Here is a 20,363-nt window from a genome sequence, read left to right on the forward strand (position 1 = left end):
AAGAAAATCACTCAGCCTCTAGTGATTTGTAATTTACTAGTTTGTAATTTATGGATTGGCATAAAAGGACTATGAGATAATAAATGTAAAATACTTGGCACAGTGCCTGTTTTATGGCAAAAACTTACTAAATGATAGCTATTCTTATGTTAACAAGAAAAATTCCTGTTGTTATTGAGTGGGTAGAGGATTGGGAACCAAGATGCCAGCTAGGAGACTTGGATTGTACAATCTAAAGGTGCTGCGCTATAGTTCTAAAGAAGGACCAAGTGGGGTGTAGTAGATTGCTTTTGTCCCTCTGGATCATTTTGCATTTGACATAGCCTAGGGACCCACCATGTAGGAACATGGGAAAAAAGTATTGTGGCCAGTGTAGCCGAAGTATGTATGTATGGATAAGTAGGATTTCAATAGATGTGTAAGGAGGTGGGGTATGAAGGAGATGATACAGATGAAGGGAAAACTGTGAACAAAAAACTGTGGAGCATTTTCAGGGAACAAAATTAACCCACTATGCTGGTGGCACAGAGTATATGTGGGAGCAGTGAAGGGAAGGCAAGTAGTGGAAGACTGAGAGCAGTTTGTTGATGGCCTTAGATGCCATGCTAGGAAATTGTATTTTATTCTCTAGGCAATACTGAACCATCGAAGGTTTTTGGTTATGGGATAATATTAGGAGGTTTGGATTTCAGGAAAGTCAGTTTATACAAACTGGGTTAGTGGGTATGGACAATAAAACATGGGTTACCAACTCCAATGCCTATAGTAACTGGACAAGATATGTAAGTAATTGAAACACTTAGTGTAAGACAATAGGGTATAGAGGTGAATGTCTAGTCTAAAGGGGACAACCTCAGCTCTAGAAATTTCTCCAGCTCAGAAAAAGGACTTAATGCTGCCAGTTAATTTCATTTTTTCAATAATCAGTAGAAATTCAGATTTCTATGTTTCAATTTTTAAATTTGCAACTGAAAAAATTTTGAGAATACACTGTGGTAGGTCAAACAAAGCATATCTGCTGGTTAGATTTCGCCTGTGGATTGCCAGTTTGTGACCCCTTGACAAAAATATTGAGATAAAATGTGAGACCATTAAAGTTGTCTAGATGAGAGTTAACTGGAGTAGTAGTTATGGGAATGGAAGGGAGGGGATGGATTAAAATAAGTTCAAAGGGAGTTAACAAATTTTAGGGACTGATTTAATATGGGAAAGAGAAAAGGAAAAGGGATTTGAGCCTCAATAATGAGGCAAAGATTAAGAGGAGAAAGTGTTTTCTGAGGAGGTGAGAGCAGTTTTGGATGATTGTATGGCATATACTGGTGCAGTCACTATGTGGAGATGACCAGTAGGTAGTTGGAAATGTAGATCTGGAGATCGGGAGAATTGCTGAACCTACGCCATGAAGTTTAGGAGTCATCTGCATACAGATGGCATTTGTAGTTATGGGATCTTGAAGGGAGAAAGTGTACAATATAATGAGGGCCAAAAACACAGCCTTGCGGCACTTAGGAGACTGGAAAGGCATTGGTGGTATAAGGAAGAGAAACCTATAAAATAAATATATGCTTAGAGAGGATATAGAAGGACCAGAGTTATACAGCATCATGGAGCCCTCAAGAGGAAAAAATCTTGAAGTAGGAAGAGGTATTCAGCAATTTTAATAATGCAGAGAACTCAAGATGGTTAAGGCCTGGAAATAGGCCAAGAGATTTGATAATTAGAACTTACTGATGCCCTACAGGAAAATAGTGAGGGATAGAATAAATTACAATGACGTAAAGAATCTCTCTCTTGAGAAATTTGAGAATTAAAGGAAGGAGTGAGATGGAATCATTACTTGAAGAGAAATCAGAGTCAAACTCTTTTTAAAACTGAATAGGGCAGTTGTTTTTGTTTTTGTTTTTTTGCTGCGCCATGTGGCTTGCAGGATCTCAATTCCCTGACCAGGGATTGAACACAGGCCACAGCAGTGAAAGCCTGGAATCCTAACCAACTGAATAGGGAACTGAGTATGTACATAATTAAAGGAGAAGGAAAAATAAAGAGGGAGTGATGGAGGATGCAAGATGTATTAGTCAGCTTGGGCTGCCATAACAAAATACCATAGACTGGGGGCTTGGACAACAGAAGTTTTATTTTCTCACAGCTCTGGAGTCTGGGAAATATAAGATCAAAGTACCAGCCCATTCAGTTTTTGATGAGGGCTCTCTTCCTGATTTGCAGGCAGTCACCTTCTTGCTGCATCCTCACAAGGTGGAGAGAGTGAGGGAGGGAGCTCTCTGGTGTCTCCTCTTACAAGGACACTAATCCTATCGTACCAGAGCCCTGCCCTTATTACTTCATTAACCTTAATTACCTCCTAAAGGACCTGTCTCCAATTACAGTCATACTGGAAATCAGGGTGTCAACACATGAATTTTGGGAGGACTTCAGTTCACGGCACAAGAGAAAAGGGGAGATGATTGATAGAGCAGAATTCTAGAGGAAATACCAAAAGAGGATTGTGAACATGGTTAGAGACATTAACATTTTTCTCTATTGCAGAAGAAGATGAGTTGTAATGAAAGTACAGAAAGGACAGGACAGACATTGGGAGTTTGTATTAGATGGCCTTGATCTTCTTTGGAATATTGCATTCTCTACCTCCTCAGTCTGCTGTTATCCACCTTTCAGAGATACTTGATAGTTTATATATTCTGTCCAGAATTTTTTGTTGTCATCAGTAGGAAAGATTGGATGGAGTGTGCTTGCTCTATCTTAACTGAAACCAGAGCCCCTCTATGTAATTTTTAATGTTTTATCCAATCTTTTTCACTAGATTGGATGGGTATTGAGGGTAATACCTGTGAATACTGTCATTCCATATGTCAGCGTATCCAATTCAGGATCTAGCATGCAATATTTGATATGTGGTTTAAATTTAATGAAACCCCCTGATTCTACTCTGTTTAAATTATTTTTTATTAAAGCACAAGATCATTTCTGTTTTGAAGCTTGTATAGCTTTCCAACCTTTGATACGAGTTATTCTCATGTTCAGATTATACTTTCAGTCTCTTTATGGTTGACAAATATACTTTTAGTTTTCATTTGGATTACTACTTGTTTTACAGTGCTGAAACATTTCTTCTGAAGAAATGTCTTCAAGGTCAGAAAAGGATAAAGAGAGGCTCGTTCAAGCTGCCAAAACGTTCTTCTTTCACATGCACGATCTTGCTTCCTTCACAAATGCACTCACCGAATTGTTTAACAGCAGTATGAACACTCAGATCTTCTTGATGGCTGTAAAGAAGATGGTAATGTTAAGGATGTCTTTGAACAGATGCTCAAAACTTTTAAGGAGATGCAATCTGCAGTGGTGGCAAAGCAGGACAGAATGCAAAGGGAACCTTTATGTTCCAAGATTGCAACAGCTATGTGCTCTATGCTTGAGAAGAGTAGCAGTGTAAAGGAGTTGCAACAGTCAGCCAAAGGAATGTTCAAAAATGTCCATACACCGGTCATTGTCTCTGTGCTGAATAATGGTAACATCCCTGAGAGTTTGGAACCTTCTCTTTCACTCTTGATGAAATATCCAATCATGAATCTTCAGTTAAGTGACGTCTATAGAAAAGACACCAAAGAGCAATCAGATGATACCACATCTGAGAAAAGCCCAAGTCCTGGTCCATCCAAAGCCACTACAACAGACACCTTGAAAAAGTTGCAGGATGCACTAAACACTGAGAATGCCAAGGATACCATCGAGTCAACTGCAGATCAGATGGAGCAAATTGTCAAAACCATGAGACCAATCTTAGAGATCCTCCAAAAAGCCATAAAAACTATGGAAACCAAGGTTTCTGTGTTTAAGAAATCCAAGGACTAGTAGGAGTGCAACAGTAGTGCTCATTTCTGTCAGAAAACCAATTCAAATCCTGCGAGCTTTTATAGTACTTTCTAAGACCTTGGATGCCAGACATGTGGTCTGTTGGGACATGAGTTTGAAGAATAGTCACCTGGCAAACCGTGTTCCTCAAGTTTTGCTTTATTCAAATAAAAATAAATAGTCAAAGAAACCCTGCTTGAAATGGCAGTTACTGAAAAGAATATATTGTTCAAAAAAATCAAGTATGGTATTATATTTGAGGATGTTTCTAAACATTGTGTTTCATCTTAAAGCATAATTGAAATAACCCTCAACTAATTCCCACTCTTAGTAATTCTATTTCTAGTTCCTACAGTGCGAGTTCCAGGTAAATGTATACACTATCACTAAATAATCTGGTTCAGGCCTAGGAAACAAAACTTTTGCATTTTTGTCACTCATATACCAATTTCTGTACACTTCAGTGGCTTGCCTATCATAAGCCATCACTAAATACTTTTGATATGATTTATCCAGAAGTACATAAGAATAATGATGAGGAGTAATAGCATTTTCTTGCCTATGTGAATAAGGCCAGAGCAAATGAGTTATTCTTTGTCTCCTACTGAAGTCTTATGATTAGGAGATAATAGAGGTTGAAAAATGGAAGTGCTCTAACATTTTACACAAAAAAAGACCTAGTGCTTGTTACTTGACCATAATAGAAGTAGGATTTCTGAGATGTGCTTGTATTGGGGAAAAAAGTTAGACAAATCCATTTGCCTACCAAAAAGTCTTGAGCTCTCACGAACTGCAAATGAGTGTATGCTCTCAAGATTGCCGTATTTCAAAAACAAACAACCCAATCAAAAAATGTGCAGAAGACCTAAATAGACATTTCTCCAAAGAAGATATACAGATGGCCAAGAGGTACATGATAAGTTGCTCAACATCACTAATTATTAGAGAAATGCAAATCAAAACTACAATGAGGTATCACCTCACACTGGTCAGAATGGCCATCTTAAAAAACCTACAAACAATAAATGCTGGAGAGGGTGTGGAGAAAAGAGAACCCTCTTACACTGTTGATGGGAATGTAAATTGATACAGCCACTGGGCAGAACAGTATGGCGGTTCCTTAAAAAACTAAAAATAGAACTACCATCTGACCCAGCAATCCCACTACTGGGCATATACCCTGAGAAAACCATAATTCAAAAAGACACAATGTTCATTGCAGCACTACTTACAATAGCCAGGATGTGGAAACAACCTAAGTGTCCATCAACAGATGAATGGATAAAGAAGATGTGGTACATATATACAATGGAATATTACTCAGCCATCAAAAGGAACGAAATTGGGTCATTTGAAGAGATGTGATGGACCTAGAGTCTGTCATAGAGTGAAGTAAGAGAAAAACAAGTATCGTATCATTAACGCTTGTATGTGGAATCTAGAAAATGGTACAAATGAACCTATTTGCAGGGCAGGAATAGAGACACAGACATAGAGAACAGATGGGTGGACACAGGAGGTAAGGGAAGAGTGGGATGAATTGGGAGATTAGGATTGACATATATACACTACCATGTGTAAAATAGATAGCTAGTGGGAACCTGCTGTATAGCACAGGGAGCTCAGCTCGGTGCTCTGTGATGATCTAGATGGGTGGGATGGGGTGGGGAGGGAGGTCCAAGAGGGAGGGGATATATGTATACATATAGCTGATTCACTTCAGTGTACAGCAGAAACTAACACAACATTGTAAAGTGATTTTACTCCAGTTAAAAAAAAAGATTGCCATATTTCACATGATACCTAATAGAAACTTTCTTAAGAATAAGAAAGACAATAACTCTAGTTTTATTTTTTTCTTTTTAAGAAGTATGGAATTTACTACTTACTTTAAAATCAGTTAACTCTAGTTCTCTATTGGAATCTTCCTTTCTGAGAATACCTAAGATTTTTCCTCATTTAACCTTTTTTTTTTTTTTTTTTTTTTTGCGGTACGCGGGCCTCTCACTGTTGTGGCCTCTCCCGCTGCGGAGCACAGGCTCCGGACGCGCAGGCTCAGCGGCCATGGCTCACGGGCCCAGCCGCCCCGCGGCACGTAGGATCTTCCCGAACCGGGGCACGAACCCGTGTCCACTGCATCGGCAGGCGGACTCTCAACCACTGCGCCACCAGGGAAGCCCTAAACATTTTTTCGTTTAAAAATTTAAATCCTATTTTCTCTTTAAAAAAATGCTTGCTTCTTATCTAAATCTCAGAGGAGCTAAGTAGCCTGGACTTTCAGAATTCAAAGGTATGGAACTAGCTCTCATCTTCACCCCATTTAGCCCAGTTAGTAGGGTCTTTAGAGACCTAGCAATCCCCCATCACCCCACTTATCTTGTCTACTACCTGAAAGAAGAGTCGGAGAACATCCCCAGCTGTGAAGTTCGATGATTTATACTTCTTTTTAACTGTTTGCACATAATGGGGACTCAATATATCTTTGATATTTCCTTGGTAATTAGATTTTTTTTCTCCTTTATCTCCACATACATACACTTGTTTTCCTAACAAATGTGCTTAAATTTGTGATGAAGGCTTAAAATCTAACTTGCCATAAAGTCCTCTGTGAGTTAACATATGAGTTTAAATTCTAACTTTTGTAATATTTTAGAAGAAACCTGTGTGCAACACCCCATTACTGGCAGTGAATGAGACTCCACTAACATCTTTCATTAACTTTCCCTTTTGTTTCTTGGGTTTCTACATTGGTTTGGTCTTGAATGCTGATAAAAATCTCTAAAAAAATTTTTAAAATAATAAAATTGCTTGACATCAGGGAAAAAAAATCTCTAAAGAAATTTCACACCTTTAGTATGCCTCTGGGTCTCAACACTTTCTCATTTGATGAATTTGTCCTTTGCTTTCTAACTCAAGAGTCTCTGATTTGTTCCTAATATTTAGGATCATTAAATTAAAAAATAAGGGAAAATCATTGTATTCATCATAACACTCCTTCAATTGTTTGAGACAGAAAATTTAATTCAAATTATTGAAGCAAAAATATAATTTATTGATTTATGTAATGAAAAAGCCCATGGTATCCAGTTTCAGGCACAGTTGGATTTAGGGGCACATAGACTTTCGCCAAGATTCACTTTCTTTTCATTTCTCAGCTCTTCTTTCATTGTGTTAGCTCCGTTCTCAGGAAGACAAGGGGCTCTCTTCTCAGTGGCAAGATAGCTGCTAGCGATTCTAGACTCATATTCTGCTTTCACTATTCTCCACTCAAAATAAAAAGTGGCCCCCACCCCACACCCAGCCCCAATCCCAATAAAGTACCCTGATTATGTCTCACAGGCTCAGACTGAGTCATTTCTATCCAACATGAATCTCTGTATCCATGAAGAAGAAATATACCTACAGGTCTACCCATAGGCAGTGGACTGAGCCAGCTCTGAATCAGTTGATAGCTGGGCGGAATGATTCTCTACGGGGATTCAGGGTGCCCTGACTGGAATAAAGCAAAAGGGTACAGGGAAGGCAAAAACCACAACCTTTTTTTATGCTCTACTTTTGGAAGAGATGATGACACAGGTCAAAAATGAGAGAGAAACAATAACTACGGGAATAGGGATGCACTTTTTGCTGGAAGCTGTGAAAACAAAAAAACATAAAAAGAGTTAGAGATGTTTTAGGTAGCAGAGATTGTTTTAAAAAACCACCTCATTTCTCCTTTGGTTCACCTTTTAAACTTAGAAAATTCCTAACAAAAATAGTTGAAGGTAGCACTTTTAAAAAAATTAATTAATGTATTTTTTATACAGCAGGCTCGTATTAGTTATCTATTTTATACATATTAGTGTATACATGTCAATCCCAGTCTCCCAGTTCATCCCACCCGTCCCGCCACTTTCCCCCCTTGGTGTCCATATGTTTGTTCTCTACATCTGTGTCTGTATTTCTGCCTTGCAAACCAGTTCATCTGTACCACTTTTCTAGATTCCACATATATGCTTTAATATATGATATTTGTTTTTCTCTTTCTGACTTACTTCACTCTGTTTGACAGTCTCTAGGTCCATCCACGTCTCTACAAATGACCCAATTTCGTTCCTTTTTATGGCGGAGTAATATTCCATTGTATATATGTGCCACATCCTCTTTATCCATTCCTCTGTCGATGGGCATTTAGGTTGCTTCCATGTCCTGGCTATTGTAAATAGTGTGAAGCTAGCCACTTAAAAAAAATATTCTCTCTTAGAGTTCTCTAACTGACAGCTTGCTTATTTTGCAGATAATAAAACAGGTACCAAGAGGTTAAGAGGTGTACCTCAGGGTACCCAGCAAGTTGGGGGTAGAGATCTCCGGATTTCCCATCTTTATCGTCATCCGCAGCAGAATTATTTCCGTTACCATCATCCCCATCTTAATTATCACCATCTTTATCACCATTATGAAAGTGAACATTGATTAAAGGCTTATTCTGTGCTGGGGTCATTTTAAGCACTTGCTATAAATTAACTCATTTAATCCACACAAAACTATGAGGCATTTATCCTCATTTTTTAGTTGATAAAACTGTGACACAGAGATGTGAAGAAACTTGTCAAACATCACGCATCTAGTAAGTAGTGTAGGCAGCCATCAAACTTAGGCAGTCTGGCTCAACGCTCTATTTTTAACCACTGTATTATCTCTCCATATATTGCATGTACATTCATCAAATTTTTTATTACAAGGTGAGCAAAAACAATTCACACAGTCCTGTTTGGTGTGTGTGTGTGTGTGTGTGTGTGTGTGTGTGTGTATACTGCCTACACGTACACACTCTTCATGGGAAAGGTTAGCAGCCACTAAGATGTGGCTGATGGAAGAAACACTGAAATATAAAAGATTATTGTCAGGTGTAACTACTAACTGGGAGTACAATGGGATAAGGATATAGAATGAGATGGAAGATGTAAACCTTTAAAAAAATGGTCTAGGGCTTCCCTGGTGGTGCAGTGGTTAGGAGCCTGCCTGCCAATGCAGGGGACACAGGTTCCAGCCCTGGTCCAGGAGGATCCCACGTGCCACGGAGCAGCAAAGCCTGTGTGCCACGGCTGCTGAGCCTGCGCTCTAGAGCCTGCGAGCCACAACTACTGAGCCTGCGTGCCTAGAGCCTGTGCTCCGCCGCAAGAGAAGCCACTGCAATGAGAAGCCCGTGCACCGCGGTGAGGAGTAGCCCCCGCTCGCCACAACTAGAGAGGGCCCATGTGCAGCAACGAAGACCCAATGCAGCCAAAAATTAAATAAATAAAATAAATAAGTAAAATTTTAAAAATGCTCTAAAGAGTGGAATCTCCTTTTCAACCAGCCTTTGTTGATTATTTAGCATATAAAAGACATTTGAGGTAGAAAATCATTCAACTCTATGATTGCCTGAATTGTTTGATGACCATATTGTTTGACAGGATGATCAGATGTTGGGGAAATACTTTTCCATTGCTTCCACATAATATGTAAGATCCCTTGAGTTTCCTGGAATTTCTATTTGGAAAATTACCAACAGTAATTTTCAAAACCCCACTTTTCTTATATAAGAAAAATTAATAATGCATACTTATTTCTAAGCTTTTGTCAAAGTTTGTGTTAAAATTGTATTATCTGAATTCTCACAGGGACCTAGGAACAATCAATACCACTTTAGCAGGTCACTCCTTAGAATGATTCTTAAGCATTTTCTGTTTTATTTTCTCTTCATTGAGGCTAGAGATCACAAGGACCTCTAACCCCACCCTTTCTCACTTTTTCGTGGGATAAGATTCTACTGAAGAGTTGTCAGCAACTGATTGACAAGGAAACAATATAACAGAGAAAGATTATGATTTGAGGGTGTGATTGGCTTTGGTATTGAAGCTCTACCCCTAGATGCTTGACTGTGATCATGTTTGTTACTTTCACTAGGCCTCAGTTTTCTCATCTGTAAAATGAGACCACCTCCAGGCTTTTGGAAATACTATGATCACCACTACTACTCTTCACTTTGCTTCATTGTGATTATGCTAATGTTCAAGTAAGAGAAAAATAGAGATATTACTATGTGGTAATCATACTCATCCTTCAAAATCACCTCTTAGGCACCCTTCATAATAACTAGGATATTAAAAATAGCTTATTTTAATTTTATTTTCTCAGGTTAAAGTAACTTTTCTTTCCTAACTCTCTTGATACTTTTTCTCTACCTCTCATATGGTCATTATCATTTCTACCTCACATTATTATTATTATTTTCACACAGGCAGACAATATATTTAGGAGAATAAATGAAAAAAATCTGTGAATTAAATTAATTACAGTCTATAAAATTTCTCATTTCAGAACAACTCACATTAACTTTACTTCTGTATTTGTCTTTACTTTTCTTCTAGACTATTCAATGCTTTTTATTCCCTCTGTCCCTAGGACAGTACTTTTCAAATTGGAGGTTGTGATTCCATTAATGGTTTGTGACATCAGTTCAGTAGGTCATGGCCATCAATCTTTAATAATGTAATAAAATAGGTTAAGGTGAAAAACACTAGTTAAATGCATGTGGAAAGATCAACTATTATCTTGTTATATATACATTTATGTGAACATATTTGTATATTTATATGAATGTGAAGTGTGTTTATAATGTCAATAGTCAGAGCACAGAAGATTGAAGAAATTTTAGGTTCTCAATAACATTTTTGAATGACAAAATAAATCTCCTGAAAGTGACCTACAGAGAAAATTGTCCTGGACTTTTTGTCAGAAAAAATGGGAAACGGTCTCACTTTTGTTATTTATAACCTGCTTGAATAATCTTACAAAAACCATTTAACCTTTCTAATCCTCAGTGTTCACATCATTATAGGGGGGTCAATAGCCCAAAGTACAGGTGGTTGTAAGAATTAAACAGATAATGTGTGTGAAAGCCTTTTGTAAACTAAATTTCTATACAAATACCATTTTATTGGTGTATTATAACCTGAATTTGGTCACCTCTGCCTTGGGTATACAGTCTGGGGAGAAATGCATAATATTATGCCTTTTATCTCATGAAGTCTGAATCTGTGAGTTAGATTGTTCAGAAATACGTATTCAATCTCTTGAAAAAAAGCAAAAAAAAAAAAAAGGTAAAAGTGACATGCAGTATATCTAGTTAATCTTATTTGGTGGTAAATGTTATCTATAACCTCTTTCTGTCAAAATTTAGAGTGATGAGTGTTATTCTTTTAGAATATTGTCTATGAGACTTCCCTGGCGGTCCAGTGGTTAAGACTCTGTGCTTCCACTGAAGGGGTCCCGGGTCCTAAGATCCCGCAAGCCGCATGGCATGGCCAAAAAAACATGTGTTTCTTCTGTCTCTTCCTTTCTTTCTATTCTAACTGTCACTATTACTGAAGTAGACATTTGTGCCATTAAACTGTTATCCCAGCTCCATGTGCAAAGTACTTTCCCAGAATTTTTCAATTGTGTTTGAGAGGGTGGGTAACAAGTGCTATCACAACATTCCCTCCAGGCACGTGTTGCCCCCATATTATAAATGAAGAAACAGGCTCAGAGTTGTCATTTGCACAAGGCCACAGAGCTACTAACATATGCCCAGCTCTCACCTGTTCCACCATCTCTGCTCTACCCATCATGCCCTGTGGTCTCCAGATTCATCCAATTACTCATTCTTTCATCCATTCGTCTGAGACAGACACGCTACCTCAAGGTAAGTGTGATGCCACAAATTGGGAAAATTACTTTGGGATAACTGAAACCCAGAGTAAAAGAAAATAGGAAACAGTAAGTTAATAAAATAAAGACTTATGATAGTAATAGTAATAGTAGCCAAAGAGTTTTGATTACTTACTTACATGTGTCACATATGGTTCTAAGAGCTTTTGCATGCGTTCCTTCGTTTTCTCTTCACCGGAATCTTACAAGGTAAGTTTTCTTTTTAAAAATTATTCCCATTTACATATAAAGAAACTGAGGCACAGAGAGACTAAGCCATTTGCCTGTATTCCCACTGCTAGTAACTGGCAAGATTAACATGTAAAACCACACTGACTACAAACAATTGGCTACATTTTTTTCTAGAAGCATGCTTAAGAATTTTAATTATGTGAAACATTTTCGCAAATAAACCCCTCTTCTTTGTGAACCCAATGATACAGAACAGAGCATGTATTTGTGTGTCTACAGATTTTTGGCACAGACTATTTTGCTGAAAGAAGCAACAGTTAAGGACAAATAACTAACATAACATATTTTAAGTCTTCCACGGGGCCTGAAAACATGTTTCTATGGTAACAAGTATAGGTCATGTGAGGGGTGAGAGAAGAATTAGAAGAAAAAGCTATTAGTTTAGAATGTCTTAAACAATTTTTCTTTTGCGAACTCACTCCCCTCAATGAGTTATGCTACCAATTTGACCTTTTGACTCTTCGAAGGCCACAGATTCCTAGGAACTCTTTGAACTTGAGAACTTCAGTTACAACTTAATGGAAGCAATTTTGAAATACATTGAAGGACTGGGGAAGCTCTGCTCTTTAGTCTACTGTCTCTTTCTTGGGAGAACTGCAGTGTCCCTGGCTGACCCATTTTAAACGGCTTCATGTTGTTTTTCACATATTGCGTCTGTCAGATTAAAAGGGAACCGGAGAGGAAACGTAAGTCACTGGCTCATAGGGACTTTTGGGGACATGGAATAGTTTGTGGCTTCTGCTGGTGAAAAAATCGAAAGGAGAAGAAACAGTTTCCTGAGAGGATTCCAGTTTCATGAGAAATTAGATTCTGTGAATTCCCCAGGCTGAGGTTAATGGTTAGTCCAGGTGATTGGTCAGAAGTCAAGTGGGCAGCAGCAGCCATCTGGAAAAACAGGGCTGGGGAGACCACTGACCTCACTCCCTCCCAGGGAAGGATTCTCAGATGAGAAAAACATGCCGCCTCCCTTCTCCCATTGTTCATGTTTGCATCAGTCTCCGGGATGTTGGAATAAGCAGAGTGTTACTTATCAGTTAATGGAAATGACTGTCTCTGGCCTTACAGATAGGCCAGAGTGAGCAGGACCTTGACCTCAGTGTGGATGCCAGTTTGAGGACGTTTGCAGCACTGCAGCCCTGATGTGTTGAGAAACGCGGACAGGCTGAATTATTAACAGCAGCAGTGATGATGGAGTAGAGGAAGATTCGGGAATATTTCAAAGGTAGACCCTGTAGCTGGGTTGCAGTTGACTTTGAGTGTAAACGAATGCGCATGTGGATAAGGACAGTCTTCCTCTTTCTGGATCAAACAGGGTACGGCATCTGCTATCGAATTTGCACAGCATTTGCTCCGTCAAACGACTGTGGCTGGCAACATACAAAGATAAAATGGAATCAGCCACATGTTTTTCTAAAAGAGACTAACACGTATTTTTATTGTGATAACTCTAATTTCTCCTGCTTTGGTTCATTTTTCACAATATCATCAAAGCTCTTGCTACAACACTGATCTGATTGATACTCCATTCCTTATAGACTTCTAATGGTTTCTCACTACTTACAGCATGAAGTTTGAAAGTCCTTGGCATGGAATACAAGAGTTTTTTTTTAAGCAATCTGGCCCCATCAGAACTCTCCAGCCCCTATCAGTGTCCTACTTCCTTTCTACTCTTGGCCTCTTCCTCTGTCCTACACACCCTACATTCCAGCCATCCAGAATTTCAAAATTTCCCTGAAGATACCAGGCTGTTTGAAATCTCTGTGATTCAGTATATGCTTTTTCTGCTTGAAATGACTTTTTCTCTCTTTTTTCATTGAAAACCCCCATTCCTACTTCAAGTCCCACGTGGTCTCCTATTGTGAAGGCTTCTCACTTTCCCCAGAGAGAACGAGCGTCTTCCTTCACCGAGCAACCATAACCATTGCTTAAACGTCTGGTGTATACTTAGTGCTTTTGTGTGTAGACACTTGTTCATATTTCCACTTCTCATTAGACTAAAAATCCTCCTTAGGATAGTAATTTTGCTTTATTCATTTTGTATCGCCTGGGTCCTCCTATCCCAGTTCCTGGAACAGAGAAGACGATGAAAAGATAGGAGTGGATGAATAAATCACACCTCCTGCTTTATTTTTAACACTTCTTGTTCATGAAATGACCGTGACAAAAAATGAGCTTGAGGGAGAAGGTAAAATGCTATGTTTTATGCACTACCTTTTCCAGTAGAGATACTTACTCTCTCTGTCTAGAATGCCCTGTATATCTGGGCCACTGCAAAGCACATTTTCCTACAGGTAGTTGAGGAGAAAGAAGAGAGGAGAAACCAAGAAACAAGGTGAGTTTTCTCTAATCTGCCAATTCCACCATTACTGAAGGCCAATATCCATGTTTTTGGCCTTTTTCCCCCAAGCTCACTCAGAAAAACAACTTTTATAAAAGAATAGGGATGTAGAAAACAAATTTATGGTTACCAGGAGGGAAAATGGGGGGAGGGATAAATTGGGAGATTGGGATTGATGTATACACCCTACTATATATAAAATAGATAACTAATAAGGACCTACTGTATAGCACAGGGAACTCTACTCAATACTCTCTAGTGACGTATATAGGAAAAGAATCTAAAAAAGAGTGGATATATGTATAACTGATTCACTTTGCTGTACACCTGAAACTAACACAACATTGTAAATCAACTATACTCCAATAAAAATTAAAAGAAAAAAAATTAAAATAAATAAATATTTCTTTGAAAAGATTAAAAAATGAATGGTGGCCTGCAATCCTGGTAAGAGTGGATTCAGTTTGGATCAATAACAATACCTTTTAGCAGCTGACAGTTATACGCACTCTGGGTCCCAGTTGACTGCAATTGCAACCAATTTCCTCTTGGGTGGTAGCTCATATTTACAACTTCAAACAGCTCATACGGAGGGACCAGGACCTCCTTTTTGAGAGAGAAGTCTTGTACAGGTGCCCCCAGGCAGGTCAATATGGTAAATAGAGTTTGGTCCCCAAACTTCTGTGCCTCTTCTCTCAGGAAAGAGGTGGAGAGGAATTGGCCAAAGCGAATGGTGGCACTCATGGGGGCTTCCAAGTAAACGCCCTTCACCTCATGGTGCACCTCATAACACAGAGAGTCATTCCTTGTGACAATCTCTTTCCTCAGCAGCTGGATTGCCGTGGTCAGGTAGTAGTGTAGATATTTGAAATGGAATGAATGTTTATATTGCTGGGGAGACCCAGCAGCACTGGCCATGGCTCTGGAGAAGTCTGAACGAACACTGCCGTTCGACGAATAAACCAAGATGGCCACAGCATGTGTAACAGTCATGTTCTCAGGGAGAGCTTTTCCTTGTGTCAACCAGTCTAAGTGTGCACGTTGCCAGACCCTGTGGTAATTCCTACGAGATTCTAGTTCTTTCGTAAAATAATCCCCTTGAATCAGGTCCTCCATGACTTGTTGGCTGCAGCCTTGGTACTGATCATCAAAGGAACCGGGTGCCAAGTCAAAGTCAATTTTAACTGCGACCTATAAGGAAAGAAAAATCTTGATTTTAATTTTTCAAATTCGATGGTGAATCTTGTTGACCTGAAGTAAATAGCGTGCCAGGTATTTCTCCAGCAAAGATAGGTCTATTCAGGATCAGCAGAGAGTTGCAATTCAGGTTCTGCAACTGCGGTGCGCCGTGTACAAGTCCCTACAGGGCAAGGGAAGAAGAATGCTTTCATAGAGAAGAAAAGGAAGATGGGAGGGTATAGTAAACAGAGAGTTCATGGCTTTACATTCGCCCAGTCCTTGCCAGGAAAGAAGAGGTGTTTTTCTTCTTCCTGTTAGACTCTGCTATGCCGCAGGGCATGAGAGCTCCCCTTTCTGGTCTCCCGACTCTATTTAATGGAGGTTTCTGTTTTTTTAAATTTTTACGGTGTGGTAGCAGATTTGCTACACTGTATAAGACCGAGTTGTCTGCTCAAAATCAGTATTTGCTGAAGTAAGTTTCACTCATAACCATTACACTGATCCAGTCCTTCCTGTATCTGTGACCCATGCTAGATGTTGAATTTGGTTTGACAAATATTACTGAAAGCACAAAAAAACCTCATCTCCCCATGGAGGAAGTGACCCTTTTTGTATCAGTGAAAAGTCTTTTTGCATATTGAGTATTTTGAAGAAAAAAATTAATAATCAAAGTTTAATTATACTATCTGTTTCCTCTCCTAACCCCTTCACATTCTCACACAGGTGTTATAAGTAATACCTCTTTTATGAATACCTAAAACCTATATTAAGCCTTTGGCTTTGATTTAAGAAAAGACTTAAGTGATGAGTCGGGTTCTCCAAGGGGGCCCCCAGTAAATGACAACCCTCTCCTCTGCTCAGGACTTGAAATATGAAGGCTAAAATATAATTTTTACTACTGAATGAGAACATGTTGGAGCACCCATCTTTAGGTCTGATGGCTGGTGGGCTTGTTAAGGGTAAACCCCAGAATGAGCTGACTTGCCCACTTAGCTGCAGGCAGTATTGGATTGCAACCTGTCCAGGTGAGATTCTTGCCATGGGAGGAACACAGAACTCATGCCTTTTGCCATTGGGTTAATTCCCAGGAGGAAGAAGAGCAAACACAGCATATCCAGTTATTCTTCCTGACGTTACCAGTCAAGTAACGTCTGTCCACCTCCAGGGGAGCGATGTGAGGAGAGGGTTGGACAGAGGTCAGTGGGGTTCCTGGTAATGTCCTTCTTCTTAGAAATCAGGAGTAGGAAAAAGACATTTTCTCATGGGTAGCCAATGGAATATTACTTATTGATACCCAGTGCATATTAAATTAAAGTTAGAGATTTGAAGACAAGTTCTTTAAGTCTCATCCATCTATAATTGAGAGCCATATTTTTCAGTTATCTTAATTTCAAGGTGTTTCCTTCTGGGCAAAGAAATGATACTTTCCTAATAAACAGTACTTACTAAGGAACATATTAAGAGATAAAATTCCATCCAGTGAATGTCAACAGTGTTGTAGCTGGAACTCAAAAGCATACCATTTGGTATTTTTACTATGTTATTTATGGTGAGAAGTCATCTAGTTGTGTGTAAACTGGAACAAAATTTTAAGACTGCTTAAATGATTTTAACCGATAATTCTTTAGAGCAGATTTGCAAATAATTCTACAGAATCTATTTAAGCCAAAACAAAATAAAAAATATCTTCTATCAAACCTTGTGAACTCCAAAACTTTAATCTATTACTAGATATCAAATGGGTATTCTGTCTTCTTTCTTTTTTTTTTTTTAAAGTTGAGAGCTATGTTTCATTCAGTGGGAATTTTTAGGACTTCAAGCCCGGGAGATGGCATCTCACGTAACCCCAAGAGAACTGCTCTGAGGAAGTGAGGGGGGAGCTCGGATACATAGGAGTTTTGTAACAAAGGGCACGTACTCGGAACATCAAAAGATTACTGTTAATTAAAGAAAACCAGACATTAAAATTAAGGAATTTAGTGCTTTTCTATGTATGGGAAGATGCAAGCGTCTGGGCTCACTGAAACTGTTTTCTCTTAACATTAGGTTATTTTTCATTATAGAGAACTTTATAATACGTCTTTTGAGTTGATCTGTATGATACAGGATAAAGCCAAATAGACTTGGTTGATTTTGCATTATTTGTCCTACAGAAGCAATGTTTTACTTAAATTTTATGGAGAATCAAGAAAAAAATGCTATGCCTCTAGCTTCTGTGATGCCAAATCTGTAAACTGTAAAGAACTCCATAATTTTAAATAATCGTTTTCAACCCTCTTTGCCAGCATTACGTGTTAGTTAAAATGTCTAAGTGAAATTACATCCCAAGGGACTAAAGGTCATCTAAAGTTTGCACCACTGGAGCCCTGATCATAAAGAGATCACCTCTTCCGTGGTAACTCACCGTGGGTCTCTGCAGACTTGAGCACAGCAGCAGGAGAGGAAGTTGCCCTCTTAGAAGCCAGATTCTCACCTCAAGGGCTGCAGTATTTGGAAGAAGACTCCTCCTGCATCTGTTGGTCAAAGGGCAGCATTTGTTGGTGTTAAAAGCACTTCTTCGCCCCTGCAGCTGCATCCTGAAATCAGTTCTCAGGGTGCTCCTTTGGGGTTTTCTTGGGGTTGAGTCTCAGCAAGAACCTTCCTCACCTATGTCTATGTTGAGACTTCTGCTGACCACCACCAACTAGCAGTTTCCAAGGGAAGAAATCAACTCGAACTCACTTGCAAAGCTGAAATCTCTGTTGAATAGCCAGACTTGTGCACCAAATAAGGAATTCTGAAGTGAACTCAAATTAGTTTCCGACTTAAAAAAATCCTGATCTAGTCTCTATGCAGGGAAATTCCAAAGTCTTGTTACAGGTCTGGCTCACCAGCTTAGCCTTAACTTTCTTAAGAAGGCAGGAAGGGGCTTCCTAGGTGGCACAGTGGTTAAGAATCCGCCTGCCAATGCAGGGGACACAGGTTCGAGACCTGGTCAGGGAAGACCCCACGTGCCGCGGAGCACCAAATCTCCTGCGCCACTACTGAAGCCCCACGCCTAGAGCCCGAGCGCACCGCAACAACGAGTAGCCCCCGCTCTCCGCAACTGGAGAAAACCCACATGCAGCAACGAAGACCCCAGGCAGCCAAAAATGAATAAGTAAATAAATAAAAGAAAAGAAAAGGCAGCAGGCAAAGGCATGCACTATATGGTGTTTGGGGCCAAGTGGTTTTATCTTGAGCTGCAGCCTTTGAGTGATATGATTGGCTCGTGCAGGTCCCTGGGAAGATACCACCTCAAGGTTGGCCTATGCTAGGCTCATCTGGTACTGCTGATAGGCCCTGCCCAGAAGGGACTGCCACAAAGCAAAACAGTAGGGTTACTGCCAAAAAGAAAGCTCTCTTTGCTGCTTTTCCACTGCACGTTTGAAATCGTCCACTCTAGAAATTATACCTGTTCAGATGACAGATCTTCTATGTTTTCTCTTCTAAAGGCATCAGATTCTCAATCCACACTATTTCAGTCTGGGGCGAATCCAAATGACTACTGTCAGAAGACAGCCTCTGAGCAGCTGACAGCACTCAAAAGTAGGTGACATCGATCAAGAACAGGTTCCAGGGTGTTGAGTTCATTCAGCATAAATGTCCTATGAAACCCTCTCTCTTAGACACTTCCCTTTCTAGTCTGAACATCCTTCCTCTGTTCCCAGTCCTTGGGGTAATTGTTTTTCTTGCAAATCTTTCCCACTTAACACTTTCATTATTTAACTGTGAAAGGAAATGAAATCTTGTTCTCGGAAATTCTGGTATTTTTTTCAGCAGCAGTAAATATTTTTAAACTAAATATCCTGATAATCACAGCAGTTATGTCTCATAACAAAAGTTCAGAATATCTAGAGAAGTATAAAGGAGGAAACCAAATTACCCATAACCTATCATCTGGGGAAAGGTACTATTTAGATTTAGATTTTGGTTTTGCACACACACACACACACACACACACACATGTTCTAGGACTGAAATAATGTGTGCAATTTTGCATGCTGTTTTTTTCCCTTATTTTTTTCTTCTACATCTTATGTTTCCTTTTTTAAAAAATTGAGGTATAGTTGATTTCTCTTAATGTTTTAATGTAAGCATGTCTGCATGTAACTTAATACTTACTGAAAACATGTTTTTTTATGGCTGTACAATATTCTACCATCAGTGAAATATGGGGTGGATCCATGGACTATACTGTCACAAAAACAGATTGGTGAATAGGACACGGACTCTTGAAAAAGACACGTCAGTTCAATTCCTGGCTCTCCTACTTGATGTTTGACCTCATGCAAGGTACTAAGCTTCTCTGTTCCTCAGTTTCCTCATTTGGTTTTTTGTTTTGTTTTGTTTTTTCGGTCTCACCGTGCAGCATGCAGGACTTTAGTTCCCTGACCAGGGATCGAACCCGGGCCCCCTGCAGTGGAAGCCCGGAGTCTTAACTACTGAACCACCAGGGAAGTCCCTCCTCATTTGTTAAGGGGAGATAATAATAGTACTTACCTCTCTGAATGCTTTGATACATTTATAACCCTTTAACAGCACCTGGCACTGAGAAATTTTTTAATAAATAAAAACATTATTATTTGTACCAAAACATTGTTATTTATACCAAAGTTTATTGAATAAATGTATTACATTTAGCCTGTTTTCAACTTTGTACTATTATAAACAGTGACTTATGAACATGTTTTGGACACAAATCTTTGTGTGCTTTTCTTCTTGCAATTTTAAGACACAATTTAGAGATGTGATCACTTACCAATGAAATGTATATAGTTTTGGACATCATTGAAAACATGAGTAGTGTATGAAAATATCCCTTTAAGATTTTAATAATTCTCAAGATTCCTTGTATCAACTGTTAATTTGGGATACTGATGTTTCATGAAGAGAAATAAAATTAGAGTCCAAAAACTTGGATTATGGGTCTCATTCTACAGGTTGGTAGCTGAGTTTACTTAAAAAAAACCCTGCAAGCTGTGCTGAGCTTCAG

At 39.1% G+C, this 20,363-nt stretch overlaps 2 protein-coding genes across 5 annotated transcripts; one reads left to right on the forward strand and one right to left on the reverse strand.

Moving 5' to 3' along the window:
- Positions 1-3,110: 3,110 nt before the first annotated feature.
- C11H12orf60 (chromosome 11 C12orf60 homolog) lies at positions 3,111-3,934 on the forward strand. The gene is given in 2 exon segments (XM_004286943.3): positions 3,111-3,287; positions 3,290-3,934. Coding segments are annotated over 2 exon segments (729 nt in total). The 5' UTR covers positions 3,111-3,136; the 3' UTR covers positions 3,868-3,934.
- A 2,932-nt stretch (positions 3,935-6,866) lies between these two features.
- ART4 (ADP-ribosyltransferase 4 (inactive) (Dombrock blood group)) lies at positions 6,867-18,562 on the reverse strand. 4 transcript variants are annotated; one of them, XM_033408167.2, is made up of 3 exons: positions 17,823-18,562; positions 14,653-15,361; positions 6,867-7,501 (listed from the first exon to the last, which is right to left on the reverse strand). In XM_033408167.2, exons 1-3 carry the CDS (start codon positions 17,922-17,924, stop codon positions 7,410-7,412), a joined length of 903 nt encoding a protein of 300 aa, XP_033264058.1. In that variant the 5' UTR covers positions 17,925-18,562; the 3' UTR covers positions 6,867-7,409. The 4 variants fall into 4 exon arrangements, with proteins under 4 accessions (XP_033264058.1, XP_012392676.2, XP_049550310.1 ...); XM_012537222.3 differs by having other exon boundaries at positions 6,870-7,501; positions 17,754-18,559; XM_049694353.1 differs by lacking the exon at positions 6,867-7,501 and adding an exon at positions 12,990-13,898 and having other exon boundaries at positions 17,754-18,561.
- Positions 18,563-20,363: the final 1,801 nt, after the last annotated feature.

This window comes from Orcinus orca, chromosome 11, assembly GCF_937001465.1.
Source record: "Orcinus orca chromosome 11, mOrcOrc1.1, whole genome shotgun sequence".
NCBI classification, from domain to species: domain Eukaryota; kingdom Metazoa; phylum Chordata; class Mammalia; order Artiodactyla; family Delphinidae; genus Orcinus; species Orcinus orca.

What these genes read in the sequence shown, in the direction of transcription:
- ART4 (XM_012537222.3), bottom strand. Translation starts at nt 17,924, where the DNA reads ATGCAGCTGCAGGGGCGAAGAAGTGCTTTTAACACCAACAAATGCTGC. An exon ending in CAAGTCTGCAGAGACCCACG is followed by an intron (nt 15,362 to 17,753) that starts GTGAGTTACCAC and finishes CTTTCCTTATAG; the next exon opens with GTCGCAGTTAAAATTGACTT. An exon ending in TAACTGTCAGCTGCTAAAAG is followed by an intron (nt 7,502 to 14,652) that starts GTATTGTTATTG and finishes TTGTTTTCACAG; the next exon opens with CTTCCAGCAAAAAGTGCATC.